This window comes from Chiroxiphia lanceolata, chromosome 1, assembly GCF_009829145.1.
Source record: "Chiroxiphia lanceolata isolate bChiLan1 chromosome 1, bChiLan1.pri, whole genome shotgun sequence".
NCBI lineage: Eukaryota > Metazoa > Chordata > Aves > Passeriformes > Pipridae > Chiroxiphia > Chiroxiphia lanceolata.
The window spans coordinates 152,439,774-152,463,180 of record NC_045637.1 but is presented as its reverse complement, the minus strand read 5'-3'; the positions used below and the strand labels follow the sequence as shown (position 1 = coordinate 152,463,180).

Below are 23,407 nucleotides of genomic sequence, written 5' to 3'. Positions count from 1 at the left end.
AAAATAAAATAAAATAAAAATAACAATTAAATTCAAAACAAACCAAACCAAATCAAAACAAAACAAACAACAACAACAACAACAACAACAACAACAACAACAAAAAACCAGAAAGGAAAAACTATTATTATTTCCAGCAATTGCACTTAACAACCACTTTTTGCCAAGGGTTGCTGTTTGGCTCCCATGCTTCAAGGGAACGTTGTTTTTTTCACTTTCAATGGCAAGGGAAAAATGAGTTAATAAATGGTCCCTCCAGGTTTTTGTGTAGGAGTAAGGATACACCCTCTAAAATGGGGAACTGAGCACAGGCTGAAGGGAGAAGAGATTAAATGGAGGGATCACCTCTCACTGTTATTAGTCTCTCTCAGGGCCTTGAAAATAAAGGGTGGAGGAAAAGAAGGGGGAAATAAATTTCTAGAAATGCTACCCAAAAATGGGCAAACAGTATCACTATGTTGATAATTTTCCACAAGCTTCTTAATCCCTGCTCTAAGACAAGAATAGAAACAAAACAGAGGAAATGGCACAATGAGGGCAATTCATGGCAAACTTTAGAGCATGACAGGTCAGGAAGTCCAGGAAACCATGAACAGGGGAGTGTATTGAGTTTCTGGGATTGTTTTTTTTTTTAAAAATCTATAAATCTCATAACACAATGATTGAAAAAGGTGCAGACCTTTCGTTCAGGCAGGCACAGCTCAGGGGCAGTGGGGTGTAGAGTTCAGCCAAGGTGAGAGGAGAATGAATCCTTCTGAGTGTTAACATGGTCCACAGAAAAGTTGCCTTGTGTGCCCTGTGTCACTTCCCTCCATCTATTCTTTTTTCCTGTGTTTATTTTGTGCTCAACCTTTACCAAATCCTAAAGTATGCTGCGTTTTTTCACAGTGTTACAGGCAATAGGCCTGACATCCACATCCAAAGACTTAAATAGCTGTAGAGGAACAGGAATACCATGGGAATACATCCATGGATACGTGGAAGTGGTCAGGAGCACAGATTCCTAGAAAGTTTTACCAGGAAACAGAGACACACAGCAATAAATAACTGATATGATGGTGAATTGGGTTTTTATAAGGTGACAAATAGTTGGGGTCAACTTTTACTCTTCCAAAACAAATAATAGACTATGACTGTGTCTTCAGCAAGAATAGGATTTCATTGAGAGGGTTTAAACTAAGTCCTACTACTGTCAAATCAGAATTTAGCCTGTTAATTTTCTTTGTAGATCTGAACATATTAGATTTGTCCAACAGCAAAAGGGAACCTTGAAGTCGACAAGAATTGTGCCTTTTCAGGAACATCATTCATAGCCCTACATGGCACATTAATTTCAAGAATCTAACATGATGTGACCTTATTAATGGCTAATGACTATTAGAAATTAATCTATTTAAACAGAGGTTTGATTTCACAATTCAGCTTTGGAAAGTCTATAAAAGGATGCATATTTTCTTCCCCAGAAGAAATTCTTGGCTAATTTCCGTAACATGAGACAACTTAAATACCCAAAATATGGTACTTTCAAGGACATCAGGCTTGAATGAAACCCAGAACCATTCTTGTCATAGATGTTTACTAAAACCTAGGCTTCAACTGAATCATAACAGCCATGTTCTTAATATAATTTATTGTGTGACTCTTGGCATGTCCAGACTTCAGCTGGGTAAGAGAAGGGAAAACACTGAAATACTCTGAGAAACTCTGCATTAGTATTATTGTGTTATTCTAATTTTTAAAAACATGAAGCTGTGAATTGTGACTGGTGCAGCTGGTGGATATGGAAGGACAATGGAAGCTTCCTGGAGTATTGGCTGTCATTATGTTGGGTTTCAATTGCCTTTCTTCCCTTGCACGTGTTAAAAGTCTACGTAGAGTCGAGCAACACGAAATCTAAAATTAAATCACCACAGTTACAATGGGAAGGCAGAATTTGTATTTAATCCTAAAGATAGATGGCTAAAGTTAGGAACCATATCTCCATAGATTGCCTATAGAGTCAATAGAGTGACAGGGCTTTCTCCAGGTGTGAATCCAAAGCACCTTCCTTGGATTTCTTCCAAGTTGACTCAGGCTGGAACATGTAAAAACCAGCAAATAATTTGTCGGCTGCCTAAACCACAGAGTGAGAGCCTCTGCACACCCCTGGGATCACACCTGGCCCTCAGGCAAAACTAAGTGGATCATCTTTGCATTGCTCAACACTGCCCAGGAAAACTTTGGGAGGCTGTTGGTTGGGGTGACCCGTGTAGGCGCTGAAAATCACGTTCCTGGACTTGGGAATATTTCCCTCTGCTTTGTCTCTTACAGGGAGTGCAGGTATTTGTGTGCTGTGGGCTGCTTGATGGATGGCTACTGAGACCATGGTAGGTGGTTCCCATGGAAGCATCTACCTTTATCATCTTCCCTTTGAAGGGATGGGGGGAGGCCCTGGCACAGGTTGCCCAGAGAAGCTGTGGCTGCCCCATCCCTGGAAGTGTTCAGGGTCAGCTTGGATGGGGTTCTGAGCAGCCTGGTCTAGGGGATCACATCCCTACCCATGGCAGCAAGGTTGGAACTGGATGCCATTTAAAGTCCCTTCCAACCCAAACCATTCCAGGATTCTATGATTTTTTTGCTCTTAGAATGTGCAACAAGTATAGAGATTTGTGCCTGGGAATCACCAGAGAACTCCTATCACTCCACAGGTCAGGAATTCTCATTGCTGCATCAGGGGAGCTGTTCAAACAAAAGTTTAAGTCCCAGGCTTGCTCTGTCAGGGAGATTTTGTTGAGTTTCTGGTTGATCACATTTGCCCACTTGACATTTGCAAGTGGGTTTCAATACTTGCTGCTTCATGCTTTTAAGTCCTTTGCTGGGCGTCTTCCCAATATTTTACTGAGATGATAATGACTTTGAAGTGTTCTTGTCCAGCACAAAGCAAAACCCTTTGTGCCAGGAGTGAACAGCCTGAATTGCTGTTCTCAGTTCAGGATCTAAGCACTACAAAAGCACCTTAAGTGCATCATTAAGCTTTGCTTTCTTTAAGAAGAAGGGAGGGGTTTAAGCCTGGAATGTTGCTGAATTTTTTTTTTTTTCTTAATTTAATTTCCTTAAGAGCCACTCTAAATTGTTTAAACATTATCACTGTGAATAAATGGTCTAGTGGAAGGTGTCCCTGACCATGGTAGGGGGTTGGAACTAGGTGATTTTTAAGGTCCCTTCTAACACAAAACTTGCAATGATTCTATGATTCTATAAAATACACCAAAAAAAAATCACAATTTGTTTACATTGATTTGGGTTGTTTCTTTAGCTTTTTTCACTAGTGAAACAACTATGGTACATCTTTAACCTATTTTATTTATCATTTTGGTGATCATAAGCCAGTGCAGCTAACACGACATAGGCCTCTTACATCCTAAAGGAGAAGCCAGTCTTGTTTGTCTTCAAACTTTTGGACTTCGAAGTGCAGAAGATAAGCCAAGATATTGCTCTTTGCAGGGTGTAGCCTAAGGAACAAATTGTGAATTTCACATTTCTTCCATCACCAGCAGTGTTAATTTACCTCAAGCTTGTCAAAACAAACTGTTCACTTTGGGTGACTTCTGCAGCTGTTCTGGCTCAGATTTTGTAAGGCAAAAAAAGGTTAATTTGGAGTCAATGGACGCACTGGGACAACAGCAAATAAAATTGAAAAGATATTCTAGGAAGTGGGTAGAAGAATCTGCTTCATTTCTAAGTATAATTCGGATAGAGTTTAATTCCAGGTGAGGGCCTGCTTTGCCTGCCATAAAAACAAGGAACACTCCTTTCCCCAAAAAGGGTATCATCAAATCAAAGGAGCAGTCAGGAGTGGAAAAGCAGAAACTACCTCAGTCTTACCATCTGAAGAATGGTGCAGAAAATGAAATTGCACTGTGTTACACAGCAAACCAAAAATCAAGAATCATGAACAGTTCATGTGTTAGCACAACTGATTTTGTTTATTTTTAAACCACCCCAAAACCCAATCATGCTCTATGTACACAGACAATACACAGGATAGCACACCAAGTGTAGACAAGAGAGATAAAATGTATTCTGGTTTATTTTGCTGGTGATTTTCTTTTTTATTATTTTTTTATTTATTTTTCATTGTACGTCTGCTCAAGTTGATGAAATGATCCAACCCATATGGATTTCTGTGTCAATCCTCTCTCAATTCCCATGCCTCACTGTCTTTTCAAGAGGAGACATCCCTCCCACTGCCCCTGGGGTGTTTGTCTGAATGGTGGACTGTGCTGATTTTTATTTAGATTCCCCTGGGCCTCATTTCTTCTGGAAAACTGTTTAGTGCAGAACAAGTATATCAGCATGTATCTGCTTTAACTATATTCTACAGTTAGTAGGTAAGACCAGCTAATGCTTTGGGTTACTCAGGAAATCATAAGTAGCACATACACAAAACCAAAAACAGAAAATAGTCTTCCAAATCATTTAGAGTGTTGGTTTTCTCCACGTTTCCAGTGTAATTTATTTTGCTAAGCACTGCTGCAATTCTTTTCTTTCCACTTGTCCTTATGCTCTTGTTTTCTTACAAAACAGTATACTAGGCTTTCTGTATAAAACATATATATAAACATTTATATATATATATATTTATATAAAAAAAACAAAGCAACGACCCCCAAAATGGACTTACACACAGGTTTGTATTTGTCCCTCATTAGAAAATAGACTGTGTGTACATCTATTTGTTGTCCCTGAATGTCACAGCGCTGGCTATTGGAATGGGGTCACTAGGAAAGGGGACTTCTTTTCTCCTTGTTTTGCCCTAAAACATGCAGATAAATTACATAAGATGAACAAAAGCAGAGTAGTCACAGGAGCAATCAGATCCTGTTCACACACTGGCACCGTGTTGTTCTTGTGGCCATTGTCATTACTACTCTCCTATTTGACTTCTAGTTATTACTTCCCAGGAATTAATATATCTGTACATTATTTTTGTCCCATATTCTGTCCCCTCACCATGAGCTGGATGCAGGTTTAGGGAGAATGAAAACATTGGAAAGTCTAAAGGATCCCGGGACTCTGGAGATTTTTACCCTGCTAAACTTTTCTCAGAGAAGATCAAGCATTTACAAAATTACGGTTAATTCTACATAACAAGTAATTTTTAGTGGCCTTTCATTCCAAAAGAGACTTTTGGACAATGATTTGAGATAGATTTTCCCATGCATTGCTGGCATTAGATACCAGCCTCGCATTTTTTTATAAATGCTTTTTTTTCAGATGTAAGTCCCACATTATGATGGTTCTCTGTCCTCAATATCTATTCTTTCAGCAAACAGACTGGTCATTTGGACTACTTATCATTACTGAGTGATGTGGTGGGAGAACTGCCCATGCTAAATACACCAGAAGATTTGGTGCTAGCAAGGGAGGGGTTACATTTCAGCCCAATTTATTTAGCTCATGCAGAGGTGTCTAAAAATGACTTCTTGGCCAAAGACTCTATAATTGGAAAACCACAGATATATAAAAAAAATAATATTATTAGGATTGGGGGCATAAGAGGGAAAACCATATTGAATTAAAAAAACCAAAGTACTGCTTGCTGGTTTACAAAGAGTCTATAACACTGATAAAATCTCCGGAAACCAATGTGCTGCTTTTTTTTCTTTTTTTTTTTTTTTTTTTTTCTTTTTTTTTTCCCCCCTTCCTTGTCCTCCTTTATTTGGGCTTCATTTCCACACGGGAGTTCATGTCATCTCCTTCCAGGTCATACTCTTCCACCTGGCCGCTGGTCCACACCTTCATGCGGTCGGTCAGGTCGCTGGTCCTGGGAGCCAGGATGAAGTCGTAGATCAGGGCAGCACTTGCTCCTCCAATGATTGGGCCAACCCAGAAGATCTGAAACACAGATCCAAGCCCACTTAATGCATCAGGTCTTTCTGCACTTGAAGCTCTTCTGCAAAGTTCCTCATTCTCACAGAAAAAATTGCGCCGAGAACATCAAATTTACACCGAAACCTGAATGTTTACTTAACCATGTGGCAGGAGACCAGGAATTTCTCACCATGAACTGGTGATAGACCTGGAGGTGAATAACTGTGACTGTGTTGCCAAGTTCTGAAGTTTAAAATCGGGCATCTGCTGCTAAAACATCTCTGCTGCTCCAGGTAGGTTTGGCAGCGGAGCACAATTTCAAGGACAACAGGGAATTAGATTCCATTCTCCCATTAACTTCCAGTGATGGGTGAATTTGAAAGTATTCCTTAATGAGGACCTAATTAAGGGCTTAATTTCCTACTAGCTGCTCTTTAGTTGTGATATTGCTGTAATTAAACTGATCTAACCACTCAAGGCAAGTGAGGTTTGGAAGGAGTGGTAATAAAAGGATTTTAGTAGGCAGGTTGATTTTATTACAAATAACTGATGATACTGAAGGATTTGAAAGGCCAAAGAGTCACTGAGTCTGAAAACTTTTTCTTTTATTCAGCAATACCAGTAGCCTAACATAATTATTACCTCCATCTCCTTCTGTCTGCACAAAAGATAATTTTTCTATTAAGTTCTTAAAATACCAACTACTAGCTTAGTTGCTTTACCCTAGTATCCCAAAAAAATAGAATTTTTTGTGGGAAATATTTTAAAATTTAAAATTTAAATAATTTAAATTTAAAATTTCCCCAGTATCCTTCTTTTGTATTTTATTCTTTAGATTAAAATGGCATCCATGCCCACAGTTTTCACCACCCGTTGTAGTATCACTCAATTTCCACCAATGCCTATGCAACTGACTGCCAAAATCATGAGTAGGAGAGTTGGAACAAGCTACATTTTATATATTCAAGAACACATGCTCATTTACAACTTTTTTATCGGCCTTCTTTATTGAGCTTTGGTGAAATCAATAAATTTTTGTGAAGCTGCTCATTTTAACCACATTTAACCACAGGGAATAATCTAAAATTTATAGTGTTTCCAGAGCACTTATCCTTGAAAACACATAAGCAGGTACTTAAAACTTTAAAATGATGAACATTTTATTAGCTTACAAATATTGGATGATCCATTTCAGTTTATAAACCTGCTTGAGAATCTTCCTAAATTGGGTTTTACCAGATTAAGCAGCAGCATTTTACAAACTCAATTTAAACAATAAATACACAACACAGGATTTTGTGTAATAAGGTTTAAACATGTAAAATGTTCAAAATAAATAGATATAAGGGGAAATAACCAAAGAAAATCTACTGTGTTACTTTGAACACAGAGACTGAATGAGCTTGAGGACTTTGATTGCCTGAGGCTGGTCAGGAGTGAAGGGAGACTTTTCGTTGTTAAATGAAATAGAAATGGCAACTCACTGAGCTGGTCCTACTGATACGTGTTTAACTGTTTCTGATCTTGCAGGTTATGCATATTCAGAGGGTCTTTTGAGGTAAAGAAATAAATCCAACTTACCCAGTGGTTTTCAAAGTTGTTGGCGATCAGTGCCGAGCCAAAGGACCTGGCCGGGTTAATTCCACAACCGGTGTAGTCGATCTGGGAAGGGGGAAAGAGAACCAGTGTGAGGCACATGTGGCACCCCCATTTCACAGGGGGGCAGGTGGCAGCCTGCAGCAGGGTTTGGATGCTCACAACAGCTTTATTCACCCCACCCATTCTTCCTCGGAGAAAGGAGGAAGAATGTTTGCCACAGGTTTGTCCTGTCCCATCAGGAAAACAGATCCTACATGGCAGTCCCTGCCAGATGTGCCACCTCACCACTCGCTGCCACAGCCACACAGCCCACGAAAGAAGGGCCGTGTGTGTTGCAGAAACAGGGAGAGTCTCAGAAGTGGAAGGAGAAGGAAGAAACTATCACTGCCCCATCATCTTCCTGCCTTCACTGGCTCATCCCGGGGTGGGATATAGTACCTGTCACAGGTACAGATTTTGAGGGCTAAAACTTACAGCAAGCAGATGCCCCAAGGCAACAGAGAGACCGATGGCCAAGGGTGCTGATCCCGAGACATCGTTCCTTCTCCGGTCCGTGGTGGCCAGGACACACAACACCAGCTGGAAGGTGGCAATGATTTCGATCCCCAGTCCTTGGCCTGCATTGATTCCCTCTGAAAGCTGCAGGGGGACAAGAAGGACAACGTCACTTCGTGTTCCTACCTGACTTCAACCAGGGTAACAAATTTTTGTAGGATCTATTTTCTCCATAGGAGAATGGAGACCTGCACAGCCGTTTCTTTCCTCGGGTGAGTTTTGCTTAACACTGGGAAAATAAAAAAAAAAAAGGGGGGAAGAAAAAGTGAATGGAAATTAGTTTTGAACCTTGCACTGCAGTAGTCAAGTCTAGGCATAACCAAATTCCTTGGTGATTCACCATGGCTGAGTGGTTGCTGAGCCCAGACAAAGCAGATACTCAACCACTGCACAGAATGAGAACAGAACTGATCTACACGTGAGAAACAAATGAGCCAGAGATTCTCCCTCAACAGAGTTCACTTTTTCAGAAGTGAACTGTGGTGCCTGAGGGCATTCACTCATTGCTTCTGAGATTTCCACATTAATATTAAGATACCTATACCGGGAATCAACTGGCTGAAAATATTCCTCTAATGCCACGTGCAATGACCTGAGATATCAAGTGTTTCTGTGGGACTGGTAGATATAACACAAATCCTACAGAAGGTGACTAAAAACCCTCTAGATGCCAATATTTAGGCTATGTGTCTCTAACCTGGACAGGTAATGGGTGTAATCATCAGAGAGGAGATCCATTCAGCTGATGAAATGTAGGTGATCACTGAAAGCTCTGTCTTTTATTTTGTATAGCTCTCATTTGACTACAAAGAGTTTAGGCACTTAACTCAAATGTAGATTCTTTTTGGCATCTTAGACCTAAATTAAATCTCATTCAACTTCTTTGGGATCCATAAAAGAGTACCCACAATTCAGGAGTTGATGGGAGAAATGTTTCAATTTCCTCCTGAATCAAAGCAGATTGTGTAGAAAAACTCAGACTGGCAGACATAGATATTCCAATGGTATTATTAGTCATGAAATCAGCAGAGTTTCTTATAAATGTAAATGCTGTATGACACACTGAAACCACAGTAATCACATAAATGAACATTACAGACTAGAAATGCTGTCAGTATTTCAGGAGTACTGATGGAAATTTGTGCTTAACAAGAAACCATGGAGCTAAAACATTTTTATAATAAGTTTTGAGTTCTCCTTCTAATTTCTATGTTCAGTGGTGTCTTCAATAAGTCAAGGCAAGACTGTTACTGAGCTGAATAATTTGGTGTTAAGCAGAAATAACTCAATTGCATGGACAGGATGAAACATGAGCTTGGACACAGGCCAGAGAAACTGAGACTGGGAGTGACTCGGAGTAGGAAGCAAACTCTGCAAAACTTCTGCTCAAAAATACTGCTGTCAGTAGGTTATCCCTTCTGTCAGAGCCTCTGCATTGAAAATTGCTGGGTCATACATGGCAAAACTGTAATTACATGTTATTGTGATCTGTCCAGAACAATGAAACTATGGGAAATCGTGCCATAAATCCGATTTTGTGGTTTTACACCTTAATTTTCCCGAAAATAATATTTCAATGACATTAAAACTTAAAGATATTTAACTGAACTCTTTCACTGTCCACTTTTCTTACTTACTGTCCACTTGTTCTTACTCACCTTTCTTGTTTCTTCTCTGTGACAAAGTAGCATTATATCTAATTTTTACGTACTGAAAAAAAAATCTCAGTTTTTGGTCAGCATAAATCTGATTAGCTACATTAAAACAGTGAAAATAAACTGATTTCCAAGTCCTGCTAATCTGAAGCACTAATAATATATTTTTATGTCTTGTTCTTCAATATGCAGGAGTGATATCCTCTCAATTAAAAGCAGTTTATCCACAAATAGAAGGGAATTTTGGTTAAAATCATGGATATTTTGGTTCCTTCAGCATCCCTACAGTAGAAACTGAAATCAGCTAATGAAACCTTCAGCATTAATAGGACTCACATGTGAGAAGTATCAGTCTGACATAAATATATACGCATGAGGCAGCACTGAAAATTGCACGATCCAGAAATTCATGCTGAATTCCTGATATATCTCTAAATTAATATTCTATTACTTAAGACATCCCCTGTTAAAAATGAACAACTGTTTTTCACTGCAGAGATGGCGGGACTTGTGGATCTCAATAAATTAGATCTTCAAATGCATTTCCTTGATATCAAAAGTAATTTAGGAATCTGGATTGTAGACTCCCTGGAAAATCCTACTCACATTTGGAAGGCCAAATGGCCAAACTTAAATCCAGGTGTCTCAGCAAATAAGTAACTGATACACACACGCCCAAAAGCAGACAAGAAACTAAATTCTTTCCTATCATAATGCAACTTTTAAACCCCAGAGAATCCATATCTGAGAGCTGACGCATCAATGTCAACATTTCACAAGCCCTGACATTTTAAAAGATAAAACCATTAGGCTTCCCGTTCGTTGGAAAGGCTTCTGTAAAAGACAAAAGACAATAAGAGCAAAACTGGGCTTTAAAAACCTGTGATAATCCTTTTCTTTGAGAGGTGGAAATCATATTCTTCCTCTCCCTCCAGGAAAAACACATCCTCCAGCTGACGTGACTTGAGGTCATTCTCCCTGCTAATCAACACTTATTGACGGGCTGTGTGGAATCAAAGAAAACCTGGAAATGTCATAGGAAAGCTCTTGCTTTCCTCCAGTGTGTGATTTTACACAGCCTGCCAGGAACGAAAGATCCCAGAGCAAGGGCTCTGGGACCTGTTCCAAAGCAAGGCAAACCCAGGCAAGCCTTGGAAGTTCTGCTTTGCTGTGGCATAACAGGGAGAGTGGGAAGGTGCACCTCCTTGTATCAAGTTAAAATGTACATATGTATGCGTATATTTATGTTTATATCATCCTTGCCACAGAGTATTTGTGTTACCCAGCTAACAGTGCAACGGGAGACATTTTGCACCTTTTGAATCTGCTGGTTTAAGCTCTTGGCAGAGCCAGGTAAGCACAACCAACATGGCTTTGTTGTCTTTTCCTTGTATTTTCCATATGTTATTCCGGGTTTTTTAAGGAAAGCTTGGATTTTTGTAGGATACCTGGTTCCAGAAGCTTCAGGGCTGTCTCAAGCTTAATCCAAACCTAGTAGGAAGCAGTACCGTGCATTAAACCTGACTAAAAATCAACAGCAGGTCTTAACATCTGGCAGTCTGCTACAGAGAACATCAAGAATACGAGGTGACCATATCTCTGGTGCCTAAATAGACAAAATAATGCCTCAAAACATAATAAACAGGCACCTTTACTGCAGTGTTGGGGTGAAGGGGGCCTTTTCCATTGCCTGTACCCACACTGCAGTGACTTTCTTCCCTTCACTGGTCACAGGGTCTGTGGGCTGATATTTGCCTTTGATGAATCTGCTGGAAGTCTCTGACACCTTCTCATCCCAGCCCAAAAATGGTCATAAAAGTCACAGAAAAAAGTGTCAGAGGACAGGGAACAGCTCAGTTTTGAGCTTTTCATGCTTCAGACTTGGGAGATTCGAGTAAATTCAGTGCTGGAAGGAACCAAACACACTTTAAGGGATGAAAATTAAACACACAGGCCCACGTTCATCTCCAACACAGTTTCCCACTTCCCACAGGAGTCTATCCAGGCTTCTTCTCCTTTTCTGTTCACATGAATAATTCCACGAAACTTCATTTTTAAGGCACTATTTTGACAGAAGAGGGACCAGAAACACACATGAGAAATGGGTTACATCATTGGCAAGAGCTGAGAGTTAAATGTAGATACATTTATCTGATCAGCTGAATCAGTCTTGGCTGCATTAACTTACACTGAGTAATTCTCTCTTGGCTGTCACAGCACCGAGATGACAAGCAGAAACCTCCATATAGACACACCAAGGGAGGTGTATCCTGTGAGCAGAATTCCACCATTTCCAGCCATAATGATTCTACGATTAATATTTTTACCCCAGTTCACTGTGAATCTAAACAACTTCATGGAATAAGAATCTGCTGGAATTCAATAAACGTACGGAAATCAAATCTTATCCAGAAAGCTCCTGAGATGCAACTGATTGGAACCTAAGGAAGCACTTAAGGCAAGTTGGAGCCCTCTGCTTTGCATTACTGGAGATGGAATGGGTCCCCATTCAAATATTAACTTTATCTGTTAATGCTGTTCCTGAGAAATCCGGATTGAATTCAGTGCTGACCCTGCTTTGAGCAAGAGGTTGGACCAGAGACTTCCCAAGGTCCTTTCCAAGCTGAAATATATAAGGGACCTTAGTTCTTTGGAAAGGTTCTTTCTGGAGGAAGGTTTGGGGCAGGATTGCCTCAGTGCTGCTCTGGCTCAGCTGAGTTAATGTCTAGAAGCAGCTGGTGACAGAAGGAAACAGAGGAAAGCCAAGTGGTGGATCAATCCCCGTGAAGGCTCTGAACAACACATATTGGTCAGTGGCTCAAGAGACATGAGCTGTAATCAAACAAGGACTGTCAAACCTGAGGTAAATATTAATGAAAAATCATTATCTAGCCACGAACATGGGAGTAACCAGCTGAGAGGAACACCTGCTTTTTGTTCTAGGAAACGGGGAGCGGTCGCGTTGCTTCCAGTTCTCCACATCAGGCAGGAGGCAGGAGCTGTGGCATTTGTTTCTCAGAAGTGCCCTTAGCTGCCATGTTTAGCTGACTGACTTCCACAGCAACAATTTGGGCAAATTAATGGTATGTTTTCTTTCCTTTAGATCTTTTTTTTTTTTTTTTATAATTTTTTAGGACAGGATATTTGTCCGTTGTCCGCCTTCAGAAGAGAAATGGGGACAGGAAATTAAACTGGCCCAAGGTAAACCCCACTGTGTACTTCTCTGGTGCCTTCACATTTTTCTCATTATGAGCAAAAGTATATCAAGTCCAAACCTGTTTCCCGTTATATGGATAAGACAGTTTGTTATGCAAGGTGGTTCCATCACGTGGTGCTGGGCTCCACCTCATTCAACAAACCCAGGATTGTAGCTTCTAGGGTCCAGCTCACTTTCATATAACAGGGATTAGTTTCTCATTGTTCCTTAAAAATCGTAGGCCTCTGGAATTGGAGAGGTCTATTTTTTAGCAGGGGAATGTCAGCTTTCCCCATTCTTATGAAACACCACTGCAAGCCCTGCTGGCTGGTGTGCTTCAGAAGGAGAAAATTTAAGGCAAAGCAATTTAGTGATACACATAACATCACTAATGGCTGAGACTTCTTTTCTTTGCATATCTCAACCATCCCCACTAAATTATTACCTTATCTCTGCCACGGCAGATATTTTTCTTAAAAGCAGATCTTTAGCATTTTATTAAAAAAAAACTCTTGTAATCTTACTGCATTTTATTCCTGCAGCTTAAACTTTCCCTTCTTTGATTTTCCTTCTTTTTCCTAATAAGTGAAACCCTTCACATTAATTTAAATGGTTCATTCTCTCTTCTTCATCCCCTTGCTTGAAATATTAATTATGCTTCTTTATACCAACTATCATTTCAGTGCTTAGCTGGGCAAAGTTCTTCAATACAATGTTCTTCAAATGTAACCACAGAAATTCATGTCCCTACTTCCCTGTAAACCATCTCCTTCTGCCTCACCTGCCATTTTTTCAGACTTTTCTCACTCTTTCATCTCCAACTCTGTCATGAAAAGAACTCGATGACTTCCACCTTGACAACATACTTTTTTTTTTTCTGCTGGAATTCTGTCCCAGGTCTCCATAGTTATAACTCTTCCTTTAATTGATAGTCAAAATTTATTCAGAGATTTTTATCCCTGGCTATTTAACTGCAGTTATTCACTTTAAAAATATCCCTGTGAAATGGATGTTTCTGTACCCACTGAGTGTTAGGGATTCAGAGAGTACAAAAGTCTCATTTTTTTAGGAAGTAGAGACAGGCAAAGATCTAAAGAGTTTCACTTAACATTATATGACAGGAGCACTCAGAAGCTGCTTATGAATTAGCTTTGGATCCTGTCCTAGATCAACAACAGAAACGTTCAGCAGAACCTGGGGACAAAACATATTGTCCTCTGTTAGATTATCCTTCCTATAAATACAGCCTTTAGAGTTCTGAAGGAGACTCATTCAATTCCCAAAGCAGAAATCATATTTTCCGTTCTTTGGGCAGCAGACACCCTCCAGGAACAGGATTAACCTCCCTCCTCCCAGAGGGCTGAGGAGAAACCAGCCAGGGCTTTGTGTCACTGCAACCTGGCGAAGAGAAGAGAGATGGTTTAATTTATATTAAACCAGAGCACATAAAGTTTTTATGTCAGGCCAGCGACAGGCAGTAAAAGTCAGCCCCTCTATAGGACTTGCATTTGGCACAGCTGGCTGGGGACAGATCATTTGTCTTATTTACACTTTCACTTTTTCACGTGCCTCTGGGAAAGTTCTTTTTGGGGAAACAATTTTTTGTTGTTGTTGTTAAATCTTGCTGCTGAGAAATAAACACCTTCTGTTCAGAGGATGAGAAATTGTGAGGTTTTGTATTTTTTTTCTTTATCCAGCAAATAGTTAATTTTCTGTAACATGTGAAGCACTCGTTTATATCACAGAGCTGTTTGTGATCTCCTGCATTACCATCCCAAAAGGAGACAGTCTCTCAATGGAGAATTTTTGGGATTATCTGAATTTTGAGCCTAATAGGATCTTCCTTTCTATGTTTTTACTGGAATAACCAGTTGGATTTACACAGAGCTCACAATATGGTTCTTGGCAATTGCACCAAAGTGATATTTTATATTTCTAGACAAACACTCCAGCAAAACTGTGACGTTTTCAAACTTTCCATGTCTGAGGGAGTTCATACAGTCAGTCTTGTGCAGCCTTGGCATTTCCATGGAGTCAAAAAGCAGCTCTGAACATGTGCAATGGATTTCAGGAATTAGGGGAACAGTTCCATCTCCTTCGTTTCACCACCTTGTTCATCAGGCAAAAAGTCACAACAAAGGAAGGCTAAGGGGCCAAACCCGACCTTACTCATTCCAAACACAGTCAGCACTGCCTTCAGGAGAAGCTGTGCATGTGTGTAAGGAAACGTGCCACAGTTCTGCTCTGAAAGCATCCACTGACTTCCCTTGGCACAGAGTTAGTGTCAAGAGCCTGGAAAAGTTCAGGTTTCTGTGATACCTCTCAGTGTTTCCTCTAGAGAAGATGCACGGGGCTCATCCAGGGAAGCACACGGAGCATTTCTTTACTCCTTTCTAGTCTACAAATGCCAAAAGAGAAACCCATTGCAGAGATTTCGGGCCACATTTTTGCCCTCCTGCTGTTTATAGTTTCCTCCAGGATGCCTGTCAGGCTCTGTATATTTGATCTAACAGGTTGATGTTTTGCCTTAGCCTCAGATCTCATCCGTGGAGCTGCAGCAGATAAACACCTGCACCAGCTTTGGCTCTGGATGCCAGGAAGAGCAGTACTTCCCCATCAGGTTACACATTAATAAATACTCAAGGACTGCCTGCTGCTCCCAGCCAGGCCAGGAAAACCTCCAGGAGACATTCAAATGTTCTGTGACATCTGCATAATTATTATTCTGGAGGTACTGATGGGCACAGCCACAGACCACGAGGTCTCACTGTGACAGGTACCAGATCAGCACACAGGGAAAAGCTGCCTCTGCTTACTTGTAATAAAGAGACAACACCTAAAGGCAGGGAAATTCAGAAATTTAAAAATACAGATACATAACATACAGATTGTTTGTTCTCTATGAAGTTGAGCACAAGTACAATAGCTTGGACTGGTTTCCCTGACTCTGGAATAGGGATTTCTCTGAGAACGAAGATTTCTTTGGCATTTTCAATTGTGGTACCAGGTAAAGACCTCTCTGCTATTGAATTCTCTCGAATAAGCTGCAGAATGGACAAATAAGCAAAAATGTACCACTGCTCTAAAGAAAACAGGCAATTTCCTCTCGAGACAAACAGGAAATTTTTCAAGGGCTATTTTTTCTTCCTTTAGTACTTGTGATGTGGTGTGGTATCCTTGTTTTAAAAACGCTTCTCTTAAAAATACCTATATAGCCCAGATAGTGATATTATTTAGGATTCTCTGATTAAAGAAATGTTATCCTCGACTCCCTGAAGGTTCTCATTATCTGTTGAAGCCCATGAGCTCTGCTACAAGGACTTCTATGTTTTTTCTTACCATTGGACCAATTTACCCAGAATTGATCCATGATATCCATTCTCATGTTTACCGTGGAAATTTCCATTTGTACCCAGGCTGTGTTCTTACCATGTAAGAGCTTTAGACACCCACTAACAGAGATTTTTTTAAAAAAATTCTTTTTTTATTTAAATTAAAAAATGGAATTTGGACTAGAGATAGATATCTATCTATCACTTTGGTGTGTGAACACACATACACACAGAATATCCCACACATATGACACAACACATAGAACACTATGGAAGGGGAAAACCATTTTAACTTTTTATTCATCAGTCAGGAAGGGTGGTGGCAAAATGAATTTCCTTATATTTCACACTTAATCCTACTTAGTTTGACAGTTGGTCAAACACAGAAAGAAACTGTTCTCTGAAAATCCCAGCATGACTCCACTTGAATTACAATAGTAATTTATCTACCAAATCAATAATTGTTTTACGTCTACGGCAACTCAATGTTTTGCAACCTCCTGTGCACTCCTTTACTCAATTTCTATAATTTCTATGTAGAAATAAATAAAGGGCATTTTAATCTGAGTCTTGCAGAGCATTTCTGAAACAGTGAGCCAGATGTCCTTGGGTACTTTGGATGTGGACCACGGTACAAAACCTCCCTTGAACCCCTCTATTCTAACACCAAAAGGCTACTGGATGATCACTAAGGCCTTGCCTTGTGCCAGCAGTGGCTGTGCTGCTACATCCCTGAGTGTTCTCTGCCAAAATCTCGGGACAGGGCTGTATTATTATAGAAGCACTAAGCAAATATTGGAAATGGAAATTAGATAATAAGCTCTGAGATCTGAGATAAGGACTGGAGCTATAACCCATGTTAGCCCAAAATGCTCCAGAGAATGGGTGATAACCATCAGGTTTACTTCCCAGCCCAAATGTTTCTGCTGTCACTGTGTGAACTCATTAGAAAGAGGCCAAGATCGTGGCCAGTTTTTGAGCAGGTGCCTTTCCTGTGTCCCACCTGCCCGGCCTGGGGCGATCCAACACAATGCTGGCAGGCCATGAAAGACCTCTGCTGCAAAAACTGACATTGAACAATGAGCCATTGTTGTGACAGCTCTTTGTTAAGAAATAAAAATCCCAGATTAATCTCATGCGCCGAAACCATTTTGCTCACTCCAAAAAATGTGGTGACTTCTTGTAAAAGCCCCAGTGCTCGAGGATGCAGATGTGTCCCAGCAGAGACAAGGCTGGCAGGAGAAGCCTATGTTGGATCAAAAACAGGGAGTGCAGGGGGCAGAGACAGGGAGAATGAAGCTCCTGACTGCACTGAGACTGGAGAAAGTCACAGTATATAATCTAAATTTAAAAAAAAAAAGGGCATCCAGGGATTTTTTAACGAGTGCTAAAGGTCAGCAACTCGGCTGCATGTCCCGTCCATCCAGCGGCACCTCTGGAGCTGCAATTTTCCACACTGACTCAGAGGAAAAGCAGCATCACTTACTCAGTTGTCCACTCACACTGTCAAGCCCTCAGTTTATTTTGGAAGTTCTTCCAACCCAAGCCGCCTTTGTTTAATTTGAGGCTGAAGGAGAACAGACCCGCAGGGCGCGGGCAAGAGGAGAGAGGGAAATCACAAGGCAAACACTGAGTCATCGAGGGCAACCATGAGAGTCCTGCTCCCCATGGTCAGAGGGCCACCAGTGGCTCACTGGGCTGGACCAAATGTTGGGAGTTTGGCGATTCTCATTCGAGCTCCCCCCTGAGAGAACTTTCTAAAGGATTGGAAAGATTCAATGAGAAATATCAGGGTAAAATCTTCAGTGCTGACCCAGGAATACCATTAAAAGGTGGGGCAGCTCTCAACTTCACGAAAGGGAATTCCCAGTGCAGGGGCAATTTTATGTTTGCACTTGAAGCCTCTGTGCCCTGGAAATTTTTTGGGAGAAAAATCACTAGGATTGACGCCCTAGAGATAAAATCATGTGCAGGAGATAAAGATCCACGTATCCTGTGCCCCATCCTATGTTCCACTCTCCCAGAGACAAGAGATTGTTCATCTTCCCCAAGTACCAGAATAAGGCTGGAGCTGGGGAACATACCAACAGCAGAGAAAAAAAACACATCTCCAGCATAAGAGTTCTAAGCTGTTCTGCTGGTGCTGGATCACAATCCCACTTAGTGGGATTAGTTATGGAAAGAGGACTCATTCCTATCCCTGGAAGAGTTCAAGGCCAGGCTGGATGGGGCTTGGAGCAACCTGGTCTAGTGGAAGGTGTCTCTGCCCATGGCACAGGGTTGGAATGAGATGGGCTTTAAGGTCCATTCCAAACCAAACCATTCCACATTTCTGTGATTCTGTGGGGAGACTTTGGTGAGGGTGGAAGGTGTCTCGAAGCAGCAGATACTGCCCTGGTGTGAAGAGTCAAGGACAGCAAAGGTTTCCTTTCTCCCTGACTTTCAGAAAGGATTTGGGCACTGTTTGTCACCAGAGGATGTTGCACCCATATGGGAACAAATTCTTCTGCCACAGCTGATCCAGATTTGGGGACACTCCTCTCAGCTGTACTGGCAGAGACACAGCCAGTCACACTGGAAATCCAAAGGGTGTTCCATCAACAGGTGATTTTCCATGCTCCAGGAATAGCATCTATACGACTATTCACCTGTCTTAAGAAAATGCACCAAACCTCCAAATCCACTGACCACAGATCTCTCCTGGCTTTTCCAGAAAGAACTTCAGTTACACAAACAACATTTATCAGTCCACTGAGTGTTTTCTAAACCCAAGTCCTTCTATTTGTTATTCTTGGTTGTTTTTCTTTTCTCTTTATCTACCCGAGCAACGTTACCTTGAGGTCTGTTTTTCTTGCCTATACTTTTTGATCCACTTCTAACTTTTAAAACAATATCTTTCATCACAGACTTTGAAGGCAGAGTTTTCAAATATTTTCTAAATTATAGCCCCGAGAGTTAGGGGGCACATTTCCTGGCACTCCAATCCGTGTGCCAAAACACAGAAAATATGAAATTGTAAAGCGGTGTCTGCGTTTCTTACAAACTCTGACTAACTGAACATATAACATTAACCTGAGCGAAAGAAATTTCCTCAGAATGCTTTTAAAAGCTTGATAAAAGTTCTCCAGATAATCATTGCTGAACAGCAAATATTGTGTTACCTTAAAGCACGGGAGGCTACTCTCACCCGTCTTTCCTGCTCGAGCTCTCTGTTGGTCATTAACTGCTCGTGCTGAATAGTTTCTCCCATTATCCAAACTACAGATCTGTCCTCACTAGACAATAGCCAGCTCTGCTGGCAGATGAGTGCATTTGGGATTAGGTATTCTCTATTCTTACAGTTTTACCTAATGGAAACTTGTAACGTGTAGTAAATCAACTTCCAAAAAAAGACACAATATGATGCAGGGAAAAATATCTGATTTTTTTAGAGAGCAAGCACACTGCATACTCCTCCTTCAGCTTTTCCAATTCTTGAAGTTTTTACTTTGGCACCCACACCACTACTAGAATATATTGGAAGTTAAGTGTTTTAAAAGGATTCAGTAATCTAAATACCTCCCTGAATATTGTCCAAAATGTCTTACTCGGAACCAGCCAAAATAACTAAAAATATTTCCTTTGACTTCAGTAAAGTTTGGATCAAACTATTAATGTGTGACTGCTTTGCTTGTCTTAGTGTAAAACAGATCTTAATATGGAACATGTTAAAGGATGCATTTGCATTCTCCCTTCTTTCCCTTCAGCCTTGCACCTTCCATGGCTGGGTTTTGTGCTTCATTTGCTTGTGTTTCCCTTGTTCTCTTTTGGCAATGAGAAAGACACATATTTATCCCACTTAATTCTGGATACTTAGCAGAGGATCTCAAGCCTGGAGCCTCATCATCCCAAAGAAGATCTGGGTGTCTCTGGAGGACAACTTAATGGATCTAAAGGCTGAAGTCCCTCTCTTTGTCTGTCTTTCTCTGTGACCTACAGAGGACCCTATGGAAATGGATTCTCAGCTTGGTCCCTCAGTGCAGGACCTACAGCTGGGCAGGACAAATCTAAGCTCAGGCATGTAACCCCATCCAGTATCCACTGGGAACACTGGATGGACACTCACTCCATTAAACTGCTTCCACCCCATTTTTCCTGTTAAAAAAAACCACCTCTTCAAGAGCATGGCAGGTTCAAGACAGAGAACAAAGTCTCACACATCCAAGCCCTCTTCCCAACCTTATCAAACAAGCATCTCAGTAGTGAGTCTACACCTCATTTCCCACAAGAAGGGCAGGAAGACAAAGCATCTGACAGGGATGCCAGCTCTGTCCCTCCCCTCCTTGTCCTCGGGTTAAAAAGCATAACATAAAAGCAACTCTCCGTGGTTTCTCCTCGTCCTATGTTTGCTGAGGGAGGCTCCTAGTGCTGGGCTGTGGTTTCAGGATGTGCCCTGTTGAGAACAGTTCTGCACAAGCACAGCTCAGACCCAACTCCCCTCTCAGTTCTCCCCTCCCCAGACACTCCAAGCTTGTCACTGGGAAATGAATGGATTTGCTTTCCCTTCCTCTCTGGTTCTTTCCTGCAAGGGAGAAGAGCAGCTGCTGCCCTCCCCATCCCCAGGGAGATCTCCCCACTGCTCCTCTAGCCAGAACATTTATAACTGGATGTGAAAGAGAAAAAAAAAAAAAATCAAAATTCTGAGTATATGACAATGACAAACACTGAGACCAGGGATTTTAGGAACTATATTAATTCATTGCACAGAAACTGTGGCCAAATTTGCAAAAATTGTATGATGGAGGCTTAAACGCTGCCTGGTTTTTATTTTGTAGTTTGGGGAGTTACTGACTGAGGAGCAAGAAGACCTTTAGCCCGCTTTACAAATGGCCAGTTTTAGGGCTTTTGGTTAGAGGAAGGAACCAGTCATCAGGATTTTATGGAAGCAAAAGGGAAAGGCCAAGCTTAAGTGCTACTGAAACCAGACCTCCCATGTTTAATGGCACTTGGACCTCTCGAGGAAACCACTTGGGTGGATCCCCTGTCCCATGTGGTTGAGCTGCTCCCTCTGCCAGTGGTTTCAGAGGAAAAGATCGTGTATCACACACACAGACAGAGCCTTCTGGAGTCAATAAAATTATTTGCTTTTCTTCCCCAAAGTGTTTTGAGTCAACCCATCAGAATTTCCAAGACGGTGGCAGGACGGAATAGCTGCAGGCACCAGGCTCCAGGGAGGAAGGGAGCCAACTCAGAGCAAGACCAGGATGGATGACACTGAGCTGCTCAGGAATCACCTTAACATCAGGTTTTATTATGTTTTCAAAAACTGCCTCATCTTCTGAATTAGCTGTAAAGCCACAGCGTGCAGAAACCATATTAATATTTTGCCTAGATTATTTCAGAAAATGTGCTGTATCTGCAGCTTTATGTTCCAAATATCCCTTCAGTTAGGTAGATCTTTCAAATTAGCTCAAGTTAAAAGTATTCTGCAAGAAAGGGGCTACAGAAAATATGTGAAATACCTGTTCTTAAGAGATCAGGTGAAATAAGTGACTAGAAGGCAATTACCATTTATAGTACTGTGTGTACTGCAGTGGCTGTAGCAGTGCCTCTGACAGTGGGATGATTTCAAGTTTAAAAGTGTATTTAGCCTTTTTTCCTCCTGTTATGGCACAACAACAACTGCAAAATTACAACATTTTGAGGAGGAGGAGCTGTGGGCAGGCAGTTTTTAGGCAGCATGATGTGAGCATCTGGCTGGGAGAGGGATGAAACCTGTACCCCTGTTACCTGCAGCTGCCTCACATCTTTACACCTGAGAATTCAGGGTTTGTCCTGTTTTTGCACAGAAATACACGGAAAAGGCAGCTGGGATTGTGTCAGGCAGGATCTGAGCACTCTGCCTAATGCAACAGGTAAAGCTCACACCTTTGGGGACAGGGTTTCTCTTGCTACACATCTCTCTCTGCTCCCACAGGTTTTCATTGCAGTCATCAGCAGGTTACACAAACCATTAATTAGTTATTGAAAATGAATCACATTCACAGAAGCCAAAACAACACTGGTAAATGCTCATAAATCAGCACATCACCTTAGAGACCCTCAGAATCATGAAAATCAGGCAACTGCCAGAGATTTCAGTGTTAAATTGTTGCCAAGAGCCACCTTTCAGCAACTTGGATGTAAAAAACTGAACATAAGCAAAACTCATCCTGACCAGAACGTCCTAAAGCTCCGAAATAGGGGTGGGGAGGAAGGACCATCCCTATGACACAGATCCATCCTGGAATCAGGCAGGGTTGAATTCTCTGCTACCATAAGGAGTTGGCTGCCTGAGGTCACCATCACTCCCCCCCCCCCACACACAGGTTACAGGTGTTACATTCCTACTTGGAAAAAAAAAAAAAAATAAAAATAAAGAAGGAGGAATTAAAAGTTTCTACTCACCGCATTGAGCCCCAGGAGGTTGTTTGGGAGAGAGGAGGTGACTCCTGACAGAATTGCCGTGGCCACCACTGCCCCCAGGCACTGGGCAAGGATGTACATGAGCGCCTTGAAGATGCTGATCTGGCAGCTGAGCAGCAGCCCCAGGGTCACAGCCGGGTTCAGGTGGGCCCCGCTGATGTGGCCCACGCTCTGGGCCATGGTAGCAATGGATAACCCAAAAGCCAGCGAGACCTTCACGTTGTCCTGGGACCTCGTGGATGTTTTGTTGCCCACCACGGGGAAGCTGAAGCCCAGAGCCGAGCCAATGCTGATAAAAATAAAGAGGCTCATGGCAAGGAACTCAGCCACCACTGCCCTCCAGAACATTTTCTTTTTAAACTCACTAGCCATCTTTCCTCTTTCTCTCTCTCTCCTCCTCACTTTCCCTTCTCCCTCTCTGCCTTCCTCTGCCTGATAGTTTTTCCTTTGAGGTCTGAAGAGAAATCTGGAGGAAAAATACAGTCCTTGGATTATTTATAGGGCTTTGGGTGGTCTGTAGGAGGGAAGGGGTGTTGCACAAAAGGAGGAAAGAACATCTACATAGATGCTGACTGCTAGATTGATGTAAGACACTGCTTGCCTGCCAAAGTTTTTTCTTCCTTTTTTTTTTCTTTCCCCTCCCTTACCAGCGTCCGATCTCTGCCGCCGTTTTTAAGAGGCTTTTAAAAATTCCTGGAAAAATCTTTAGGAGCGCCTCAGGAATTTTTTTTTACCCTCTGCTTCTCGAACTCCCGTGTCATCATTCAGCACGG

The 23,407-nt window shown here is 41.5% G+C and overlaps 1 protein-coding gene across 1 annotated transcript; it reads right to left on the bottom strand.

Annotated features, from left to right (window-relative positions):
- Positions 1-4,965: 4,965 nt before the first annotated feature.
- AQP1 (aquaporin 1 (Colton blood group)) lies at positions 4,966-23,140 on the bottom strand. The gene is made up of 4 exons (XM_032692599.1): positions 22,617-23,140; positions 7,927-8,091; positions 7,435-7,515; positions 4,966-5,877 (listed from the first exon to the last, which is right to left on the bottom strand). Exons 1-4 carry the CDS (start codon positions 23,004-23,006, stop codon positions 5,698-5,700), a joined length of 816 nt encoding a protein of 271 aa, XP_032548490.1. The 5' UTR covers positions 23,007-23,140; the 3' UTR covers positions 4,966-5,697.
- Between the last annotated feature and the right edge of the window lie 267 nt (positions 23,141-23,407).

Excerpts from the sequence above, each read along its gene's own strand:
- AQP1 (XM_032692599.1), bottom strand. The coding sequence starts at position 23,006 with ATGGCTAGTGAGTTTAAAAAGAAAATGTTCTGGAGGGCAGTGGTGGCT. Across the intron at positions 8,092-22,616 it reads ACCTCCTGGGGCTCAATGCG|CTTTCAGAGGGAATCAATGC; the intron begins GTGAGTAGAAAC and ends GTCCCCCTGCAG. Across the intron at positions 5,878-7,434 it reads ACAACTTTGAAAACCACTGG|ATCTTCTGGGTTGGCCCAAT; the intron begins GTAAGTTGGATT and ends TCTGTGTTTCAG.